Below are 20,782 nucleotides of genomic sequence, written 5' to 3'. Positions count from 1 at the left end.
ATACTCTTTTTCATGGATACTGATTGTATTTTATCAGTCATCACTCATCAGTTATGCTTCGTCTGTGAAAAGAGATAATTGCATCTATAGTCCTCGTACTCGCTGGCTACGTCCACTTCAGTCCTGGTACTTGCGTATTGCATCGATACGGTCCCGGTACATGAAAATACGTCGTCAATACGGTCCCTGAGCTTGAAACGCCAGTCCTGGCTCTACACGTGCACGACGTACACCGTACTCCGCTGTATGCCACGTCAGCCTGGGACCCACCAGTCAGCTCGGACCCACCCGTGGGAGTGGATAAGGCTGTAGCCATTACGTCGTGGGGCAAAAAATCCCCAATTCCGCTCCCGCAATCCCTAGCATCTCGTCACCCAAATCCTCCGATGGGCGGCGCGAGCGTCACCTCCACCACCCTGTCCGCCGGTTCGGAGAGCGAAGACGGCGGCACCTTCTCTGCGGCGCTCATCCCCGGAGGTGGATCGAGTCGCAGCTTGCTGGCGCGGGCTTATCCGCAGGAGATTTGGCGTCGGGGCGAGCCTTGTCTCCGGCCGGAGAGGAGCCATGTCATGCTAACGCGCACTCCATCCATGGATGCGTTTGAGGCTCGCCACCGCGGGCTCGTCCTACTGGCCACTGCTGTAGGAGATGGCGAGGAGGCTCTGACGCCGGCCGCACTGTTGGCCGCCATCCAGGAGCGCTTTGCCGTGCTGCCGTCGGAGTTGAGCATCGAGGTGGCCTGCCCCCCTCATGACATGTGGCTGTTGTTCTCAACGGAGGAGAAGTGCACGGTGGTGCTCCAATCGTCGATGAAGTTGAGGTGTTGCCGCCGGTGGATCAAGTTTGAGCGCTGGGTAAGAGAGATTCGCGGCACTCCGGCTGCTCTGGAGTACAAGTGCAAGCTTAGTTTCGAAGGCCTTCCCGATCAGGCGTGGTCGAAGCAGTCAGTGAAAGGCCTGCTGAAGGACTTGGGCGGAGAGCTGATAGAGATCATACCGCCGAAGAATCGGCGTGAGCTGGAGGTAATGGCGTGGCTCCGTGACCCATCTAAAGTTGGCAAAGTGGTGGACGTGGAGATACCCGAGCCTATGCTGGCATTGTGCACAGATCCTCCTCCACAGTCGCTTGAAGAGTTCGTCGACCGTGAAATGGCCTCGTCCTACGGTCCTTCGTCGCCGAGGAAGAAGAAGACTCTGCTGTATCCTGTGATCTGTCACATGAAGGAGGTGACTGATTGTGGTCCGCTGCTCGTCGAAGGCCTGCCTGATGCATGGCTGCCGAATGAAGGGGAGGACCTGACTCGCAAGCACCGATTCAGCACTGTGCTTGGCCAAATCAATGGCAGTATCTGTGATTTCTAAGGTGTAAAAGAGTCTGAACCACTATCTATGTCTCAAATGTAGTCTGTGAACCACCATCTATTTTAAGTGTGTCTTTTGTGAACTTGGTATCTAATATTCAGTAACTGTGAGACTATGTAAGACTATCTATGTATTGTTGAGATGATCTTCTAATATTGTACCTGTTGTGTCATTATGTGTTGTGTGAAATATTAGATGATCTGGAGTACAAAATGTGTTGTATCTTACAAGTACATTACATACAAAAAGTTACTGATCTGGAGCATGATCATGAACACAATCTGCATATATAAGTTGGAGTACATAATCTGCATATATAAGGTGGAGTACAGAATCTGCATATATAAGGTGGAGTACATTCCATACTAAAAGTTACTGATCTGGTGGTAACAACACAAAATACATGATCTGGAGCATGATCATGAACAGAACATGTTTGTTAACATGTTCCACATCTGATCATAAGCAGAACACACAAAAAAACCATCTACTTTCCTCCAGCTTGACCTGCATGTCTCCTGTCCTACCTTAGTTCATCGAACATGCTAACTTTTCTAGGTTTTTTAAATCCTCTCATGTTGTTACTCGAACTTGGTGCACTTGAAGTTCCACTTCTCTTCATTTGTGATGGTTTGGACTGACATGCAAGCATCCTATGTTCCTCTGCCATTGCTTCTCTGATTTGTTGGGCTTCCTTCTTGTTTCTCTCTTGCACACATGCCTCAGATCTTGTTTCTTCCTCTTGGTTTCTGTTGTGCTCCCAAGCTTCCTGCCTTGATGCCTCCTGTGTTTGGAGAAATAATTGCCTTCTTTCCAACTCTTCAGCTTGATTTATAAGGAACATTGCCTCCTCTGCATCATATGCAGTCCTACAAAGTCTTTTCTTCTCCTCAGCTATTCTTTTCTTCTCCTACAGAAGAGAACAACTGCCCTGCATGGAACTTAGGTTCATGCATGTCTGCTGCTGTGAAAGACTTGAAATTGAATTTCATCTCATCCTCATCTGAATCTGGAGCATTTAATTCCTCATCTTCTGAGTTGCAATCCTCAACCACCTTCTTCCCTTTCTTGTCATGCATTGGTTGCAACTCCTCCTGTAACAGATCATCATCTCCATCCTCCAAGTCATAGTCACTATCCACAATCTCAGGTACATAATCACTGTCTGAGGAATCTGAGTCTGCGTATTGTTCTTCCTCCTCTTCTGTTTTTCTTCCCCTTGGTCTCAACTTCACATAGAACTGTTGAGTGCTTTCAATTTCAACACTTTCATCCACAACACCACAAGAAACATTGCTCTCACAGGGATCTTTGTTCTCAGTTGCATTCATTTCCTTCTTCCTTGGGCTGAAAACAGGAGGGATTTGTGCTGCTGGATTAGCCACAACATCATCCCATTCTGCTCCTCCTCCAGAAATGTGGCTATCTAAATGATCCAGGTATATCATTTGAAAGTGGTGCCCTAGATTTATCTTTAGATACATACAGTCCACATCAGTATCATTAGCCAAAAGCCGTGCGCCACCTTCATTAAGCTGACAACCAGGGGGCAACCAATAGATATCTATTCTACCTGACATTTCATAACCCAATTCCTCGACTATTTCTTCAAACATGCTGAAATAGGTGATGTCCTTATGACAGTAATCAAAGCAAACCTTATGGCCATCCAGATAGCACCTATTCTGCCCACTCCCAAAGAAAAAGCCTCCATGGATCACCTCAACAGTGAAATATCCACTTTCTCTATCTGAAAAACAATAAGAACATCAATTATTAACTGAACATTAAGAATATAAATAACTCAAACCCTAGAATAATTTCTGCAAATTTGCATACAGTCCACATATTCATAGAATTAGCATGGGCAAAACGGCCTAATCACAGCAAATAAACATTTTTTCACCCCAATTGTACATCAAATCGACCAAAGAACACTGGGTACTGACGTACCGTACGCCGGAGCCGCCTCGCCGTCGGGCCGCCGTCGCCGGACCTGCATCGCCGCCAAACTGCGTTGACTCCTTTCACCGGGCGTCCAACTTGCTTCAGCCGCCGCACGCAATACGAACAAAGGGCGCACGATACGCCGATCATCCGCCGCCGCACACCATGGCCGCTAGGGTTGCTCTCTGCTCGCACTCCTCTGTTTAGCGTGGGGGGGGAGAGAACAGGGGAGATCGAGACGAGAACAGGGGGCAATTTGCGAAATAACAGGTGGGGCTAGAGCTGACTGGTGGGTCCGAGCTGACTGGTGGGTCCCGGGCTGACGTGGCATACAGCGGAGTACGGTGTACGTCGTGCACGTGTAGAGCCAGGACTGGCGTTTCAAGCTCAGGGACCGTATTGACGACGTATTTTCATGTACCGGGACCGTATCGATGCAATACGCAAGTACGAGGACTGAAGTGGACGTAGCCAGCGAGTACGAGGACTATAGATGCAATTATCTCTCTGTAAAAAAGGAGCGAAGAATCCCCGAGAAAAAAAAAACAAAGAACAAGGAGCGAAGAACGTTGAGAGAAGACCATCTTGGCTTCGCTGGCGTTCTGGGTTTCTCTGTTCGTGGCCAACTGCCGCAGGAGGCCAGAACCCCCGCCGCTTCCCCGCTCCCTACTCCAGCGCCCCTGCCCGGAAATACCTCTCCTCGCCGTCGCCGTCGCCGGCGCCGGAGAGAGGAGTACAGGACAGTCCTCCCTGCATCCGCCGAAGCCGCGCCACCTCGAAGGCGAAGGTACCACTCTCTCCGCATCTCTCGATAGGGTGGGGTGGGGTGGGCAGTACTGATAGCCCCAATTCGATACCGTATCCTCTACTGCTACGCGAACCCTAACGTAGCTTGCTAGGCTGTTCCGATTCGGCAACGATGAGGCACTTCGATCCATTCATCCATTCGCCCGCGAATTCGATTCGATTGTTCCCAGCGCTCTGTTGGTTCAACTTACCCTCACGCCCCGATTTCAGCCCACTATTAATTTGGCTAATTTTCTCGCGGGGTGTTAATTTGGCTGATTAATTAATGGCTATGTATGCAGATCAACAGCTTCGTCCTTCTGGTGGAGACCTGATACTGTCGCCAAGGCTGAGGGTTCACTGAAGAAATTAGGTTTGAGCAACCTGATCACAGAGAATCAATGTCTGAGTTTCTGGAACTCGAGGCCCGGGATGGGGTAAGGATGACCTGGAACGTGATACCCGGCACCAAGCAGGACGCTGCTAGCTGCGTCGTCCCTGTCTCGGCCATATACACTCCTCTGAACCCCAACCCTGCCATTCCTGTTCTTCCTTATGCCCCACTCCGCTGCCGCATCTGCCGCTCCATCCTCAACCCCTTCTCGGTCGCCGACTTCGGTTCAAAGATGTGGCTCTGCCCATTCTGCTTCCAGCGCAACCACTTCCCCCAGCAGTACTCCGCTATTTCGCAAAGCAACCTACCTACCGAACTGTATCCTGAATGTTGTACTGTGGAGTACATGGCCACTGCCGAAACAGGTCCTGTGTCGCCACCAGTCTTCCTCTTTGTTGTTGACACTTGCATGATCGAGGAGGAAATCGGCTATTTGAAGTCCGCTCTGGCGCAAGCAGTTGAGCTGTTGCCGGACCAATCCCTCGTCGGATTCATTACTTTCGGGACATATGTGCAGGTTATATTCACCTTTCCTTCATAAATGTTTCACTTTTTATTAGTCTTCTGGACAAAAAAAATGATATGAATACATGTTGACTCGTGTAGGTGCATGAATTGGGTTTTGGCTTGTTGCCTAAGTCACATGTGTTCAAGGGGACAAAGGAGATTAAGAAGGATCAAATTCTTGAGCAAATGGGTTTCCTTACAGGGAAAACAAAACCCACAACAGGTGTGATCACCGGCGCAAGGGATGGTGTTTCAGCAGAAAGTATTGGTAGGTACCTGTTGCCTGCTTCGGAGTGTGAGTTTATGTTGAATTCAGTTAAGAACTCTCCTTTCATTAAAAGAAGACATGATAAGTTTGTCCAGGAACTTGGACAAAACTTTAGGTCTCTAGTGCACCGCGATACTATTATTTTTTAATTGCAGAGGCAAAATTCAATTGCATTTTGTTGATGCTGGTTTTCTATTTCTTTAGCTTATAGAAGAACTGCAAAAGGACCCGTGGCCGGTTTGTGCTGATCAGCGAGCATCAAGATGTACTGGAGCTGCGTTAAGTGTTGCAGCCAGCCTCTTGGGGATTTGTGTGCCTGGATCAGGTGGTAGAATTATGGCATTTATAGGTGGCCCATCTACAGAGGGACTTGGTTCTGTAAGTAATTTCTCTAATGAATATCAGAGAAATCACATCTTATTTTCGACTTTACTGATCCCCCGCCCCTCCCCGGTGCTCTGATCACGCACCCACGGTGATAAGAACAAACATGTCTCTGGCTTTCTATTCCCAACAATAATTATGCAACATTTCTTAGCATGCTGTGGGGTATTTCTAACACCCCTGCCCAATTCGCCTCCTGTTCTTGCTAATAGTGGTGAGTTTAGTCCCAAAATTGGCTAGCCTAGTTGTGTTGGGAGTTAGAAGTGGGATATAGACTATGGACAACACCATACTGAGTTACCAGCTTGGTTGATACTTTTAGTGGCAAACTAAGATGAAAGCCTTTTCTGATATGTCATGGGCATACGTAGGTATTACATAGTATTTGGAGTTCATGTGAGGAAAGTTTGTGGGTTTGCTCACTTGCTCTGTGCTTTGCAATTCCATAGATGTTTCGTATGTATTCTGTGTAGTGAAGCCGACCTGACTTTTCTACTTAAATTAGCTCATAACTCATTAAAAATCATGATCCCTTTTCTGATAAAGTAAGTTCCACCGAATAATAATATGCACATTTGTCATGATGATACTCCAGTGTGGAGATTGATTACTTCTTTTGTCGAGTTAGGTTTTCCTTTGGAAATAGCATGATACATTATTGTATTCTAATAGTTTTTTTTTTGCAAAATGTCAGATAATATCTAAGCCGTTATCTGATCCAATTCGTTCGCACAAAGATCTTGATAAAGGTTCTGCTCCACTTTATAACAAAGCCGTTAAATTCTACGAGGAGATTGGAAATCAACTCGTGCATCAAGGGCATGTGCTTGATCTATTTGCATGTGCACTTGACCAGGTTTGTCCCCTGCCCCTTGTTGTATAGATTATTCATATCACCTCTTGCCTCTTGGTCAAGGATCAGGCATTAGCTTGTTTAATTGGGATATTGTTCACGTGAACCAGTGTTGCTGTATATCATTCATAGACCTCATAAGCATGTTTGTCTCACCATAATGTGAAAAATATTAGTTCAAGCATTTATCATCTCGCAACTATCTGTGCAAGCATTTATTTTCTTGGAAGTTCCATGATTGTAAGATACTGTTATTTCAGAATTCAGAGTGGATGTACATATTATCATAATGTAAACTTCTCTTAACCTGATTTAGTAGGAATTTTGGCTAATTTTATCAGCTAATGAAATACAGAGAGGAATGGTGACCTATTGTGAGTATTAGTTGACAACTCAGTGATAATGTGCAAGCCGTCTTCTTTTGATAACTATCTGAAGTGCGCATGCTAAGGTTTTTAAGGCGCTTAGGCGTCATAAGACGATCAACCTAAGCGCCTAAGGCGGAGAAAATGCTAAGGCACTGCCAGGGCGCGCCTTACTCCCTAAGCGTCCATAAGGCGACGCCTTAAAAACATGGGCATATGCAATACGATTTATCAAAAAGAAAAGTATAAGAACGAATGTTAATTCAAAAACTATTGTTAGTTAGCACATCAGCGCACACCGTTGTCTTATGCGTTATCTTCTGATGTCTATGCACGGTTGCCATGATATGGTTAATAATATATTTTATTCCTCAGGTTGGTGTTGCTGAGATGAAGGTTGCAGTGGAGAGAACTGGGGGAATAGTTGTGCTTGCAGAAAGTTTTGGCCATTCTGTTTTTAAAGATTCACTTAGACGCATTTTTCAGTCAAGCGATAGTGACCTTGGTGGCTTATCGTTCAAGTAAGATACTTTTCTGCCTGCTTAGTTTAGCTGCATTGCTACTTTGCTAGTTCTAGCATGTTTACGTTTGTCTCGTCTTCTCTGCAAATGTAATTACGGATTTGCTTTGAGTTCTGTTTTTGCTGCCAAAAAAAAAAGATCGGGGTATCAGGTCCGGAATGATGATATACGTGGTAGAGTTGGGGTAGCACTGATTGAAGAGAAGCTTGTCCAACATCGTCTGAGATGGTTTGGGCATATACAATGCCGGCCTCCAGAAATGCGAGTGCATAGCGGACGGTTAAAGTGTGCTGATAATGTCAAGAGAGGTCGTGGTAGACCAAACTTGACACGGGAGGAGTCCGCAAAGAGAGATCTGAGGGACTGGAATATCACCAAAGAACTAGGCATGGACAGGGGTACGTGGAAGTTAGCTATCCACGTGCCCAATTTGAAAGGCTTTGTTGTTGTCTGTTTTTGCTGCAACCTCAGAAGCGTGATATTGTTACTTGCTGCTTTTAGCTTATTTTCAAAGGCATCTATGATGATCAGAGAAACTGCAGATAAGTTTAGTGCTATCCGGTACTGATTAAGTGATCTTGAACTTGGATGTACTAATTGACTATGCCTCTTGAGGCACAAGTGTTTGTGTTATACTTTTCCTAATCATCCTCATAGGTTTGTTTTAGGTGAAATGGCTGTTTCAAGGGTGTAAAATACGTTCATGTCATCCAGTGACCTGCTGTAGTACAGCCTTGTTATTGAGTTGTCTGATTTCTGTATTTAAAATATTTTTGCAGTGGCATATTTGAGATCAACTGCTCCAAGGATGTCAAAATTCAAGGCATCATTGGACCTTGTACTTCCCTGGAGAAGGTATAGTATGTGCTTAGTTACATGTTGATGTTTCAGAATGATGATTGTATGCTATACTTAGTCTTTTGGCATGTTGCTGCTTCTGCAGAAAGGTCCTCTATCCTCAGATACAGTTGTAGGTCAGGGGAACACTAGCGCTTGGAGGATGTGTGGTCTAGATAGGAAAACATCACTATGCCTATTATTTGATATGGCCAAAAAAGATGCCCCGGACGCAATTGGTCAATCACAAAATAATCTGTTCTACTTCCAATTCTTAACCTAGTATGGAATCTGCTCCCCCTCCCATCTCTTTTATAAACAATTGATATTGTTGGAGAAGTATATATTTCTAACCTGGAGATGCCACATGCAGTTATCAGCATCATGATGGGCAAATGAGATTGCGATCGACTACAATTTCAAGAAGATGGGTTGCTGGTTCTGGCAGTGTGCAGGTAAGTTTTACCTTTGTTCCCCTTGATGAGTGTTCTTTCCTTTTAAATGTTTTTCTCCTTCCATTTGTACCCATTTTTCAGTAATAGTTGAGCTGAACAATTGTGTTTAGCCAATGTCTGTGTGTTACCCAGTGTTTTAGTGCTTGCACAGACTTTTTAGGAAAAATCAATGTAATATTGTTGCTTATTGGACTAGTACATGTGCTGTAGGAGTTAATAACTGGCTTTGACCAAGAGGCAGCAGCAGCAGTCATGGCACGCTTGGTCTCATTTAAGATGGAAGCTGAGGTACTTTCTGATAGTCTGTTTACTTCTCATAAATTGTTTCAATATACTTAATGGCCCATGACAGACCCATCTTTTTATGTTTTAGAGATGGAATATAACATCATAAAAATTTGGAAGCACGAAATTCCTGCCTTGTATATCTTTTGTTTATGTGATATGTACACAACAGCCTTCCTTTCCTGTTGAGATCTTTGCAGCATAATTTACAGTTCCTGGAGAAAAAGTGTGAAGTCCAGTTTGATTATTTTATTCTGATTCAGTTCCTGTACATTCCTTAGACGTCTTGCATTTTTCCTTGTTCTATTTGTTGAAGCAAGCATGATGGAAAAAAGGTGAAACCTTTTCTTGCCCGATCATGCAATATTGCAATCAAATGTCCAGTAAACTCTGCCCGTGTCTGGCACCCATTTCTGCCTTTTTAGATGATTTTTTTTACCATTTCTGCTTCTCGATAGCACATCTACAGTACTTTGGCATGTACTAATGATGTATGAAGGTTAACTTGAGCCACATGTTTTGAGCGTTTTTTCACATTCGGAACCGCCATCACAAGATGGTCATGCAATATGGTTTGAAGATGATTAGGGCGTTGAATGGGCCTCTTGAGTACCGAAGTACAGAGTTCGTTGGGAGTTAGAATTTAAAATAGCTAGTTGCTTTGTTTGCTGAGTTTATTTCCTTGGAGATGTATTCTGTATATTAGAGGCAAGTTACCTAGAGATAAGACTTTGGATTTGATTGAACTGATAGAGATTTGAGTTGTGTATTGGGTCATAGGGATAAGAGCTCACGACTGAGGCAAGTCGAGTCATGCCTATAAAATACTATGTGCTTGAACACGTGGGATCAAGAGAAAGGAATTAAGTATCTCCCATTAAAGTTCATCTTCCAAGTCTATCTCCCTTTTACAATGCCTAATCCCCTTCAATCCATTCTGTATTGCCATCTTCTGCATGGTAGTTGCCTTGATGTGTACCAATGTTCGTAACACCACAGCATCTGCGAGTTAGTTTAATCCATAGAATTTGATATTATTGGAGTAAATTTAGCAAAACTCCATGGCTAATCACAAAACAACAGTAAACCATTTTGCAGAACCACATAATTAGGGATCATTTAAATCACAAAATTATGGGTTTTAGAATGGGTCCACACATCATACTCACAGAATCATGGACCAGTCCCATGCTGGAAATTCTTGTGTTGGATCGGTGGTCAAGTGATTTGACGTCTTGCGTGGAGTCCAGGATTTGTAACTGTGACCTGTGGGCTCCGGTTGTGAAATTGGTCAGTCAATTTGTAGTTTTGCACTAGTTTGTACATTTATCTTTGGTTTTGTGAAACAATTATTCCGTATATTCATTAGTTGGAGGCGATACATTAGTCTGAGAAAGAGAACAATTTTATAAATTATCTCATTAGTTGAGGATGTGAAGAAAATTGAAATCATCGCGTTAGGAGGATCAAAAGGCCTACACTAGATGGCACACTAGATCGGTACATTGAAATTATAATGGTTGTGCTTCTCCTTTGAACTACCTTTTCTCAATAACATGCCATATATGCTATCTTTGAAACGTAATCATTAAGAGGAAACCTTTTATAAATTGCATAGGAAACAAACCATGACCATAAAGGAAATAGTTTGCTGCTCAAGGACTCCTTGAATAGTTTCATTAATAATTAACTCGACTCTTCCTGTGTGTAAGGTCTGTTATATTCATTTTTATAGCATGTTCTTGGTGTTTTTTTCAGGTTGATTTTGATCCAGTAAGATGGCTTGACCGAGCATTGATTAGTTTATGTTCGAAATTTGGAGACTATCAGAAGGAAGCACCTTCATCTTTCAGTTTGTCCCCACGTCTATCAATTTTTCCACAGTTTATTTTTAATTTGAGACGTTCTCAGTTTATTCAGGTAAAACATTTTTTCTGTCCTAATTCAGTGAGTCATGCTGATCAACAGATCAAGCGAATTAAATTTCTCTTTGCTGCTAATTAACTACTACATGCAGGTTTTCAACAATAGTCCAGATGAAACTGCATATTTCAGGATGATGTTAAACAGAGAAAATGTAGCAAATGCAGTTGTGAAGATCCAGCCATCACTTATATCATATTCATTTCAGTCAGGTCCTGAGCCTGTTCTATTGGATGTAAGCGCAATTGCTGGTGACAGGATACTTTTGTTGGATTCTTATTTTACCGTTGTCATATTCCATGGGATAACGATCGCACAGTAGCGGAAGGCTGGTTACCAAAATCAAGAAGGCCACGAGGTAATGTTTTGTCGGCCAAAAACCGTGATAACACTAAATATTATTATTTTTCGACTCCATGTTGGCTTTCTTGTAAGTTTATGGAGAACTTATCTGTATTTGATTTGAAATAAAAAGAATTCATAGAAAATATCAATGCTCTATATTTTGCATTTTTTGGTTTTCTCTTTTGAGTTCTCGCATGTTGTTGTCGAAAAATCATGTATAACCCTGTATTATGTTCAGATGTTTGCCCAGTTGTTGCAAGCCCCACAGGAGGAAGCTGATTCAATAATCAAGGAGCGCTTTCCTGTGCCTCGTTTGGTTGTGTGCGATCAATATGGTTCTCAGGTTATTATTTTCTATTTAATCTGTCAGTACACTCTGCATCAGAACTCTTAGGAGTATGCATCCGGTGCCTGTATACTCGGTAGTCAGGAGCAGTTCCTCAATCTGCAGTGACAGTAGCAACTGCAGGGGATCCCGTTAAGATATAAATTTGAACAAATGCAACAATCTTGAACTGGAAGGTCAAAATTTGTGCCGAGAATTGCAATCAAGTCACCAGTGATCAGTTATTAATTTTGGAGTAAACTAAAAAAATGATCAGCACTTCCATATAATTTGTTGTCTAATGCTTTATTTTATGGAAATTGCAGGCTCGATTCTTGCTGGCAAAGCTGAACCCATCTGTGACATATGACTCCGACAGTCCTCCGCCTCCTGGGGGGGATATGATATTCACAGATGATGCGAGCTTCCAGGTCTTCATGGAGCATCTCCAGCGGTTGGCAGTTCAGTAGAGCATGGACGTGCAGTAGTTTTGCACCAATGGCCTCTTCTCTCATGTACAGCAAAGAAAACCTTTTCGTGTGTATCGCTCTTATACCGGTTGCCACGTACTGTAGGCCAGCATACCGCTTTTACCTCCGCATCTGTACATTGCCATGGACTGTAAGGTTTATGTCGTTTAGCCCGAGATGGAACATTCATAAATTGTGTTGTTAGCTCAACATATGGTTGATCATTGCTTACACCAAAGAAGATTGCCATCGTCTGGGTGTTCAAGCGTACTGGTGAAGAGGAGTTTTTAAGTCTCATGTGTGGCTAGCGATGGCGTGGTTGCTGCGTCTACTAGATTTATTGATAGCAGGTGTTTGCTCCAAAAATGTGTGACAATTGATGTTATGGTGGTGGTTTATTGGTTGATGGAAGCAAGCGTAATTATATTTTTTTTCTTCATTGGTCAATACCTGAATGTCGTCCTTCTGGACACACATTGGGCATGTGGTTTTCTTTTTCAAATTCTTTTTTGCATTTTTCTCTGCATTTTCCTCTTTTCATTTGAATTTCTTCAAACTGCCAAATTTAAATTCACAGAAAGACAAGGTTTTCCGAGAGAACCTTGTACTAAGATAAGAGTTGGCCATTGATATATGGTATAAACATAACCACCTTAATGAATTAACTGACTTGTTTTACTTATTAAAATAAAAATCTTAAAAATCTAAAATTTGACCTGTTAGCAACATGCACACGTGTATTGGTCCAAATGCGGCATAAATTTAGACGGCCACGATGGCACGACCTAATGATAATGCAGTGGCATGGCATAACATGGTTCTTTGTTGTTGTCGGAGGAAGAGGAGTCTGAAGATATTGACCTTGCATTCAATATTACTCACTAGTGCCAACACGTAACTGAAGATAAGTGCGCAGGGAGGCAAACGGTGCAGCGCATGAACTGGCCAGCTTGGCAAAATATGCTGAACCGGGCATTTGGGCAGATGATATTACCCTGATATTGCCCTTCCCCCCATGTACTGTACCTCTTCTCCTAAAAGATATTACCCTGATTAGCAATGAATAGAGGTACTTTGGGTGTCAAAAAAAAATGTAACATGGCCTGCTGCGTCGACTCACATTTTAAGGTGTGCACTGAGTTCACAGAATTTATTTCTTTTAGAGAAAAACGAATGCACACTACCGAACTTTATATACTGTGCTGTTGCCCACAAACACTTCCTGGGAGCAATGCAAAATGCTAGATTATGAATCGTTCAAAAAATTCAGAATGCACACTTCCTAGGAGAGCAATACAAAATGCTAGAAGACATGAATCTTTCTTAGAAAGTTCAAAAAATGCAGGAAGCTATTTGAAACTTTCTCGTTCTTCGTATTCTTTCGCTTCCAGTATAGAGGATGGTGGGTGGAATATATGTGAAGTACTTAAATTACATAATCGCTATCATTTTCAGTTTGCAACTTCTTTGTCCTACCTCATCAGAACTCATCCCACCAGCATGAAAAAGGAAAAAGTATACTTAATCAGTCATCTGCCATAAGCGTTCTTGTTTGTCCGAAGAAAAATTATCTGGACCGTCGATGCATCTCAGTGGAAAATAGCATCTGTGACTACAATTCTCTGCCCTTCCCACCTGAGCCATGAAACAAATTTCTATGCCAATCAACTTAGAATGGTATTCTCCTGTAGTATGGAAACCATTATTCCTCACCGATCACCGATCTTCGTCCAGTACCCGTGCCATACACCCACCACTTTGGTTTTTGTTCGGCAGAAGTCTGAACATTACAATCCTAATACCATAGAAACTAGGTATTACATTATTTTCTGGAGCATTGTTTTCAATCTCTTCTGCAGCTCTAATGTAACATCACATTCCAATAATGCAACTGTTCATCACATTTTAATTGGGCGGCCTTCCCCATTGTACAGTTAACAAGGTGAAAAAATTTCCCGTCATAAAAAAACAAGGTGAAAAAATTATCAGAAAACAGAACATTTGTCCTCAGTTTATCACGAGCCTGTGATAAAGCCTAATTCGATATCCAAAGAATTATGTGATATTGGGAAGAGAACATGTGTAAATAGCTGATTACAAACAGTCTAACCTAAAAAACTTGCATCTAGCTTGCTACCTCATGATGGCTCTTCTTTCTCTACTGGTACAAACTAAGCTGTGCCCAGCCGTCTTCTTGAGTTCCATCTCCTTCATGGTCCTCCTCGTCCTCTCCGCGTCTTCCAGCATTCCAGCCTCGAAGTACATGTTCGCCATCAAAACGTAGAACGTGACGTCATTAGAGCCCGACTGGAAGAGATCCTTGGCAACAAATTCAGCCAGCTCCAGGTTGCCATGAAGCCTGCAACCGCCGAGGAACGCGCCCCAAATGCACTTGTCTGGTTGCATCGACATTCCCCTGATGATTTCATACGCTTCAACAAGTCTACCGGCACGTCCAAGTGTTGGTGATATATGGTAGTCCGTGACAATGCTGTTGAAAATCGCCAGCCCTTCATCAACAAGGCCAGAGTGGCCACACGCCACTAGAACCGCGGTCAATGTGAAGGAATTAGGCTTTATCCCTTGATCTTTCATCGCAGAGAACAGACTGAGAGCCTCTTCAGGCTCACCATGGTTGGCATATGCACTGATCATGGCGCTCCATGACACAACACCAGGCTCACGCAAACCTTCGAAAGCCTGCCTTGCGCAAGCAATCTCACCGCATTTTGCGTACATGTCCACAAGAACATTGCCGATCCTCGCACCAGTGTCGAGCCCACGACTCCTAGCAAGCTCGTGCACCCACTTCCCTGTCTCAAGGGCTCCCGTGCGTGCGGAAGCTGACAGCACACTGACCAGAGTGACAGTGTCAAACCCCACCTTCTCACTAAGCATCCTGTGGAAGAGCTTGATCGCCCGGACCCCATCACCATTCTGCTCATACATGGCAACCATCGTGTTCCGGGACACCACAGTGCGCGCAGCCATTCCATCAAACAACTCTTTTGCCGACGCGATGCTCCCGCACTTCCCATACATTGCGATGAGCGCGTTCACCAGCGGCAGATTCGCATCGAACCCCAGCTTGACCACGAACCCATGAACCATCTCCCCGGCAGCAAGACATTCCTGCCCCTGCAGGCACGGCAGGAAACTGATCAGAGTGATCTCGTTCGGGAGCATGCCCTGGGCAACCATCGTGCCAAACACCGCGACCGCCTGGCCGAACAAGCAGTTCTGCGCGTAGCCCGCGACCATGGCCGTCCACGAGACGACCGTGCGGGCACCGGCGGCGGCTGTCAAGAACACCTGCTCCGCGTCCGCCACCTCCCCCTCCTGGCAGTACATAGCGATGAGCGCGCTGTGCACGAAGCCGTCCCCGGCGAGTGCGAACCTCACCGCGTCCCCGTGCGCGGCCCGCCCGAGCCGCGGGGCGCCCGCCGCCGCGCACGCCGGGAGCACGATGGGGTAGGTGTAGCAGTCCGGCGCGACGCCCGCGGCGCGCATCCGCTTTATAGAGCTGGAGCGCGTCCGCTGCGGGGGAGTTGGCCGGGACGGAGGAGTGGGAGTGGGCGTGGGCGCGGAGGAGGGTGTTCCACATGTAGGCATCGCGGTGCGGCGCGGCGTCGAACACCCTGAGGAGGGCGCGGGCGTGGATAGGGAGGAGGGCGCGGAGGGGCGAGGAGGAGGAGACGCCGGCGGCTGAGAGGAGGCCGATGTAGTGGCGGACGAGGGCCGCGGCGGTGGGGGGCGGTTGCGGGAGAGTTGTAGGGGGCATCTGTTGGACCTCGGGCCGCTGCTGACTGAGTTGGGTTTCACCACGCAGAAATAACTAAGCATAAGCTACGTCTTCTTTTGTACTCCCTGGGTTCCTAAATGTAAGTCTTTGTAGAGATTCCATTAGATGGAATGCATACGGAGCAAAATGAATGAATCTAAACTTGAAATGCATCTATATACATCTGTATGTAGTTCATAGTAAAATCTCTACAAAGACTTATATTTAGGAACGGAGGGAGTACAAAAAATTACATGTCAAAATTTATTTGGTTTGCTTGAGACATTTGAATTTTTTGAATGTGTTGAAACTAACAATTGTATCCAAATTTGTAACAATTGTATGCAAATTTGTGCCATTATGTGCCCTCACCTACATGGCTACATTGCCAAACAAACTGGCAAGTTACAGAGATTATGACTGAAATACATGAGATCAAGATAAAGGATGTGCTATGCAAAAGCAACGTTTGCAACATTTAGTCAAGTATCGCGGAGCCATTTAGACACATTAATCTCTCAGCCAAAAACTCTTCTCTGGACTTCTCATGGAAGTAATGATCATGTTACATTAGTGTTGCTAGAGACTCTGGATAGATTCAGCTAACGATGGCAAAAACGAGTCGGGGGACAATTTGAAAGTGTCTGATTCCTCTACTTCATATTAATGGTGGACTTGATCTGCTCAACCAGATGGGGCAGGACCCTGATGCTGTCGTCGATGGATCTGTTCACGCACGACTCCAACTCATTGGTTGCATCCGTCTTCATCTTCTGGAGCTTTGCTGCTTCAAACTTGTCTTGGCAGACCATCAATGAGCGATTCAACCTCCTGGAACAAGGAAGAATACATCTCAGCTTAAGACATATGTATGCACCAGGGTGTAAATGATACAATAATTTGCGCTGGCCGATATATGCTGCCTGTTATATAACTGCTGGTTTATTCAGGTATAAATCATTTACAAAATTAATTAATGGAAAAGCTAGATGAAGTGTTTGTAACCCTGCCAAAGTGTAGCAAAATGTATTGCCCTTAAATTAGCCAATGCACAAAAACAGAGCTCTGAAGAAGAACCTAACCCTAATGCAATTAAGCATTTATATATTTATTCATGCTCAGTTGTTTGTGAAATTAAATGAACTACCGTTCCCCTGTTAAATGCTTTGCGTTTTCCTCTAGCTGCTAAGATGTTTCATGGTTCGCCAGGTTGTCTTCTTGCCTGTTCATGGATTTCAGCAGGCAGTTTGAAAAGTGTTGACCTAATTGGTAATCTCCAGTATCTATGTCTGTATTTTTCAACCTCCTTCCTATGGATTCCAGGGCAGTTGAAAGACAGGTTTATAATTTAGATTATGAGCCTTATTTTCACTCCCTCTGCTCATTAATTCTAACTATGTTATGAAACCGAATATTTTAAACCAGAGCAAGCAGATGAAAATATTGTCCAAACATTGTATCTAGAGTTCAACATGTACATATGTATGAGTAACGCTCTTTGATTCTAATTTAACGACACAGAAAACTGCACGAAGAATATATATAGGGTCTGTCATCTGACCTACCTATCTGGTGCAAAGAGATTTTTCCCAAGTATTTCTTGACATGTCATGCAAACAATTATCCAAATCACTGACTCATTGCTTATATTCAAATCATGGATGGAACATATCACGCTAAAAAAAAGCATGGAATGATGGAACATATGTATGCTATTTACTCGCTGACTAAATACACCATTAACAGATAAATCATACACAAACACGGTACGAATGCAGGTCGGCATGCACATATTTTTAAGCATTTGTGAAAGCCAGTGGCAACTACTGAATTCAAATGTCTCAAGTTAAATACAACTTGGTGAATATGGCATGTTCATTCAGATAGAGCATAAGTCATAGGCATAATTCAATAGAAATTGAGAAGGCAGCGCAAATAGCTGCAGTTTGATTTCCACAAAGAACTACAAAGTAGATGATACAGCAACAGAACTATAACTTTATTGCAAGAAAATGATACAGTGGCTAAACTCAATACAAACAAAGCTGGTCTTAAGTTATTTTTTATAGAAACTAGTATATAAGATGTATGAAAATAATAATGATAGGTGGATGAAACAGAAAGTACCTGGAACTTGGCCATCTCGGTCTCAACAACATTGTTGGCAGAAAGAGCGGGCACACCACAGTTGTCTACACAGCTGGTGATCCCCTCTTGAGTCCGTCGCCTATCAAAGCAGTCATGTGCACACTTGAAGTACTCTTTCTGAAAATCACCAGAGAAAAATAAATCCAAACAGGCGTCAGCATTGGTGTTTCTAACCCCCTGCTACGAATATATCAAGCATATCAGCATGTTTCATGTAGAACTATCTTTCTCCTTCCCAATATGACAGAGAATGGCGGTCACCTTCAACGATTAGTGTAAACCATGCATCGTTCCCCTTCCCAATAATGTCCCAATATTTCAAGTGCTCACACCGTACAACAGAGCAATGCTAAGAAAATTACAGAACTATGACAAACATTACAAAATTATCACCGAGAACCAATATTATATCAATAAATAGTATACTTGCTCCACTACTGGGCTTACTGAAATTCCTACATATCTAGCAGCAGCTACAATCCCCCAAAGTTCAGGTCTTTCCATCTCAAATCTCTACCCTGAGTTAAAAAGAACCCCAATCATATCCCATGAACTACATTAGAACAACCCAAGTATCTCATGCCCCTGAAACAGCTAAAACAACTAGCATCGGACTGCGGCGCAACTGGACACCAACAAATTTCATGACTGCCGCAAGATTAGCATCCTCCGTCCTGAGATTACCCATCCCATGAGAAGAAGATCCCTAAAATCTCGCAGAACAAATCGACGAATCCCCCGAACCAACCGGAGATTCCGTGAACAAGGCATCGGGGTTCCCCGCCCCTCGGCCCTAAACCGCATCATAGGGCAAACCCCGAATTTGGGGTCTAAGGCGGCGGGGCGGGCTCACCTGCAGAGTGAAGTTGACATGGTCCTGCACGCCCTCGAGGTGCTTCTGGGCGGCGACGTTCACCTCCTCCAGCTTCTTCCGGATCCGGTCCGCCACGATCCTCTCCTCCATGGAGCTCACGTGGTCCATCGAGCTTCACGATTTGGTTGTGGCTTGGCTTGAGGAAGGGGAAGGGTGCGGTCGGTCGGCTATTTCTCGGCTGTGCTTTTCTTGGTGCGGAGGGCAGAACTGGAAGCGAGTCGGAAGGGGACGGAAGGTGGGGGTTGAGGGTTTAATGAGACGCGCTAGGGTTCTACGGCGCCCGCGGATTATGATAGTCAACAGTTCGGAAATACCACGACATACTGTTTTTTTTTTTGAACGAAGACGCTAGAAGCGTCCGGCTTTAAATTAATAAAGCCTGAAAGGCAGCAAGGTTCAACGGTTACACCATAACAGGTTCAGCTACACACCCAACAGGGCATCAAACAACAAGGTTCATCGCATCAAAATAAACATCACGGACCAGCAAGTGCAATGACCTAAGCAACTAAACACTCCACGGAAGGCTACAAAAGCAACATCAACTCGCCAGGTTCTGTCTTGCCCTCATCTGTATCGTCTTGATACGCACCATGGCTTCTGTCATACGCTCAGCATTGCGCTCCTTCCCCAACGGGGTCCACATCTGCAGAAATAGATGGCATTTGAAGATCACGTCTGCAGGGTGGTTAGGAAATTTCTTTTCGATTGTAATTTTATTGCGCGTCGTCCAAAGTGCCCACAGTAGCGCCCCTACGCAACGCCAGGCAATTCTGTTAGAGGTCCCTTTCGTGGATTTAAGGATCGAAACCAATTGGGTCCCCGAAGCGGGATTCCAGTCTGTGTGAAAGGCCTCCCGAACTGCACTCCACGCAAACCTGGCCAGGTGGCACCGAAAGAAAACATGATTCGCGTCTTCACCTTGCCCGCAGATCACGCATGAGCCATCGGCCGGACCGTTCTGTTTAGCTACGTTGTCCGAAGTAGGCAGCCTATTCCTAAGCATTTGCCACATGAAGATCTTGATCTTCAGGGGCAGGCCTGCCTTCCACAGTCCCTTGGCTATGTCAAGCACTGGCCCTCCAGTAAGCTTGTTATATAAGGACTTCACTGAAAATTTCCCAGACGCTGTCAAACTCCACTTAACAGCGTCAGCCCCCGTCCTAAGGCGATAAGAGCCTAATTGCTGGGCCAGCCCGTCCCAAGATGCACGCTCTTCGTTTGTTAGGGCCCTCATAAAGTGGATCGCCGGCGGATCGATATGCACCGCCTCCCCAACTAGGATGTTAGTATCTGTGGCGATCCGGAATAAGGTGGGATGACTTTGCCAAAGGGGGGAATCACCCAGCCAATGGTCAAGCCAGAACCGAGTGGATAGTCCGTTATTGGTCTGGAATTTGGCCCCTAAGTCGAAAGCAGACCGCACCGCTTGGATCCCTCTCCAAAACACGGATCCGTTGGCCGAGGCTGTGAAGGGGTTCCCATTCGGGAAGTACTTGGCTTTAAGCAGCTTTGCCCAGAGCCCCGACTCATCTTGGGCCAGCCACCACCACCATTTGGCAAGAAGGGCAATGTTCATTAGTTTGGAGTTTAGGATTCCCAAACCACCAAATTTCTTAGGCCTGCAAACCGCCGCTCACTTGACGAGGTGGTACTTCCTCTTGTTGCCAGTTCCTTCCCAAAAGAACCTGGATCTCGGAGTGTCTAGCTTGGCATGTACCCCATCAGCAAGCAAAAACATCCCCATAGTGAAGAGGGGGAGGGAAGAGAGACTCGAGTTTGTAAGAATGAGCCTTGCAGCGGAGGACATGAAACGCCCTCGCCACGGGCTTACCCTGTTAGCCACTTTCCCGTACAGGGGCTCCCATTCTAGGATCGAGAGTTTGCGGTTAGAGATTGGGAGCCCAAGGTACTTAATTGAGAAGCTCCCTAGCTTGCAATTAAGAAGGTTTG

The 20,782-nt window shown here is 44.8% G+C and overlaps 2 protein-coding genes and 1 pseudogene across 2 annotated transcripts; 1 reads left to right on the top strand and 2 right to left on the bottom strand.

The window, feature by feature from the left end:
- Positions 1-3,839: 3,839 nt before the first annotated feature.
- LOC123137994 (protein transport protein SEC23) lies at positions 3,840-10,967 on the top strand. The gene is made up of 11 exons (XM_044557886.1): positions 3,840-4,095; positions 4,397-5,005; positions 5,095-5,310; positions 5,468-5,641; positions 6,342-6,503; positions 7,241-7,386; positions 8,166-8,241; positions 8,330-8,505; positions 8,597-8,678; positions 8,889-8,966; positions 10,722-10,967. Exons 2-11 carry the CDS (start codon positions 4,496-4,498, stop codon positions 10,965-10,967), a joined length of 1,866 nt encoding a protein of 621 aa, XP_044413821.1. The 5' UTR covers positions 3,840-4,095; positions 4,397-4,495.
- A 2,924-nt stretch (positions 10,968-13,891) lies between these two features.
- Positions 13,892-15,842, bottom strand: LOC123137993 (pentatricopeptide repeat-containing protein At3g12770-like; annotated as a pseudogene).
- A 303-nt stretch (positions 15,843-16,145) lies between these two features.
- LOC123139379 (protein FAM136A) lies at positions 16,146-19,103 on the bottom strand. The gene is made up of 4 exons (XM_044559189.1): positions 18,809-19,103; positions 17,935-18,072; positions 17,827-17,831; positions 16,146-16,638 (listed from the first exon to the last, which is right to left on the bottom strand). The coding sequence occupies exons 1-4, from the start codon at positions 18,935-18,937 to the stop codon at positions 16,461-16,463; spliced, it is 450 nt and encodes a 149-aa protein (XP_044415124.1). The 5' UTR covers positions 18,938-19,103; the 3' UTR covers positions 16,146-16,460.
- Between the last annotated feature and the right edge of the window lie 1,679 nt (positions 19,104-20,782).

This window comes from Triticum aestivum, chromosome 6B (assembly GCF_018294505.1).
Source record: "Triticum aestivum cultivar Chinese Spring chromosome 6B, IWGSC CS RefSeq v2.1, whole genome shotgun sequence".
NCBI lineage: Eukaryota > Viridiplantae > Streptophyta > Magnoliopsida > Poales > Poaceae > Triticum > Triticum aestivum.
This window is presented reverse-complemented; position numbering and strand designations above follow the sequence as displayed.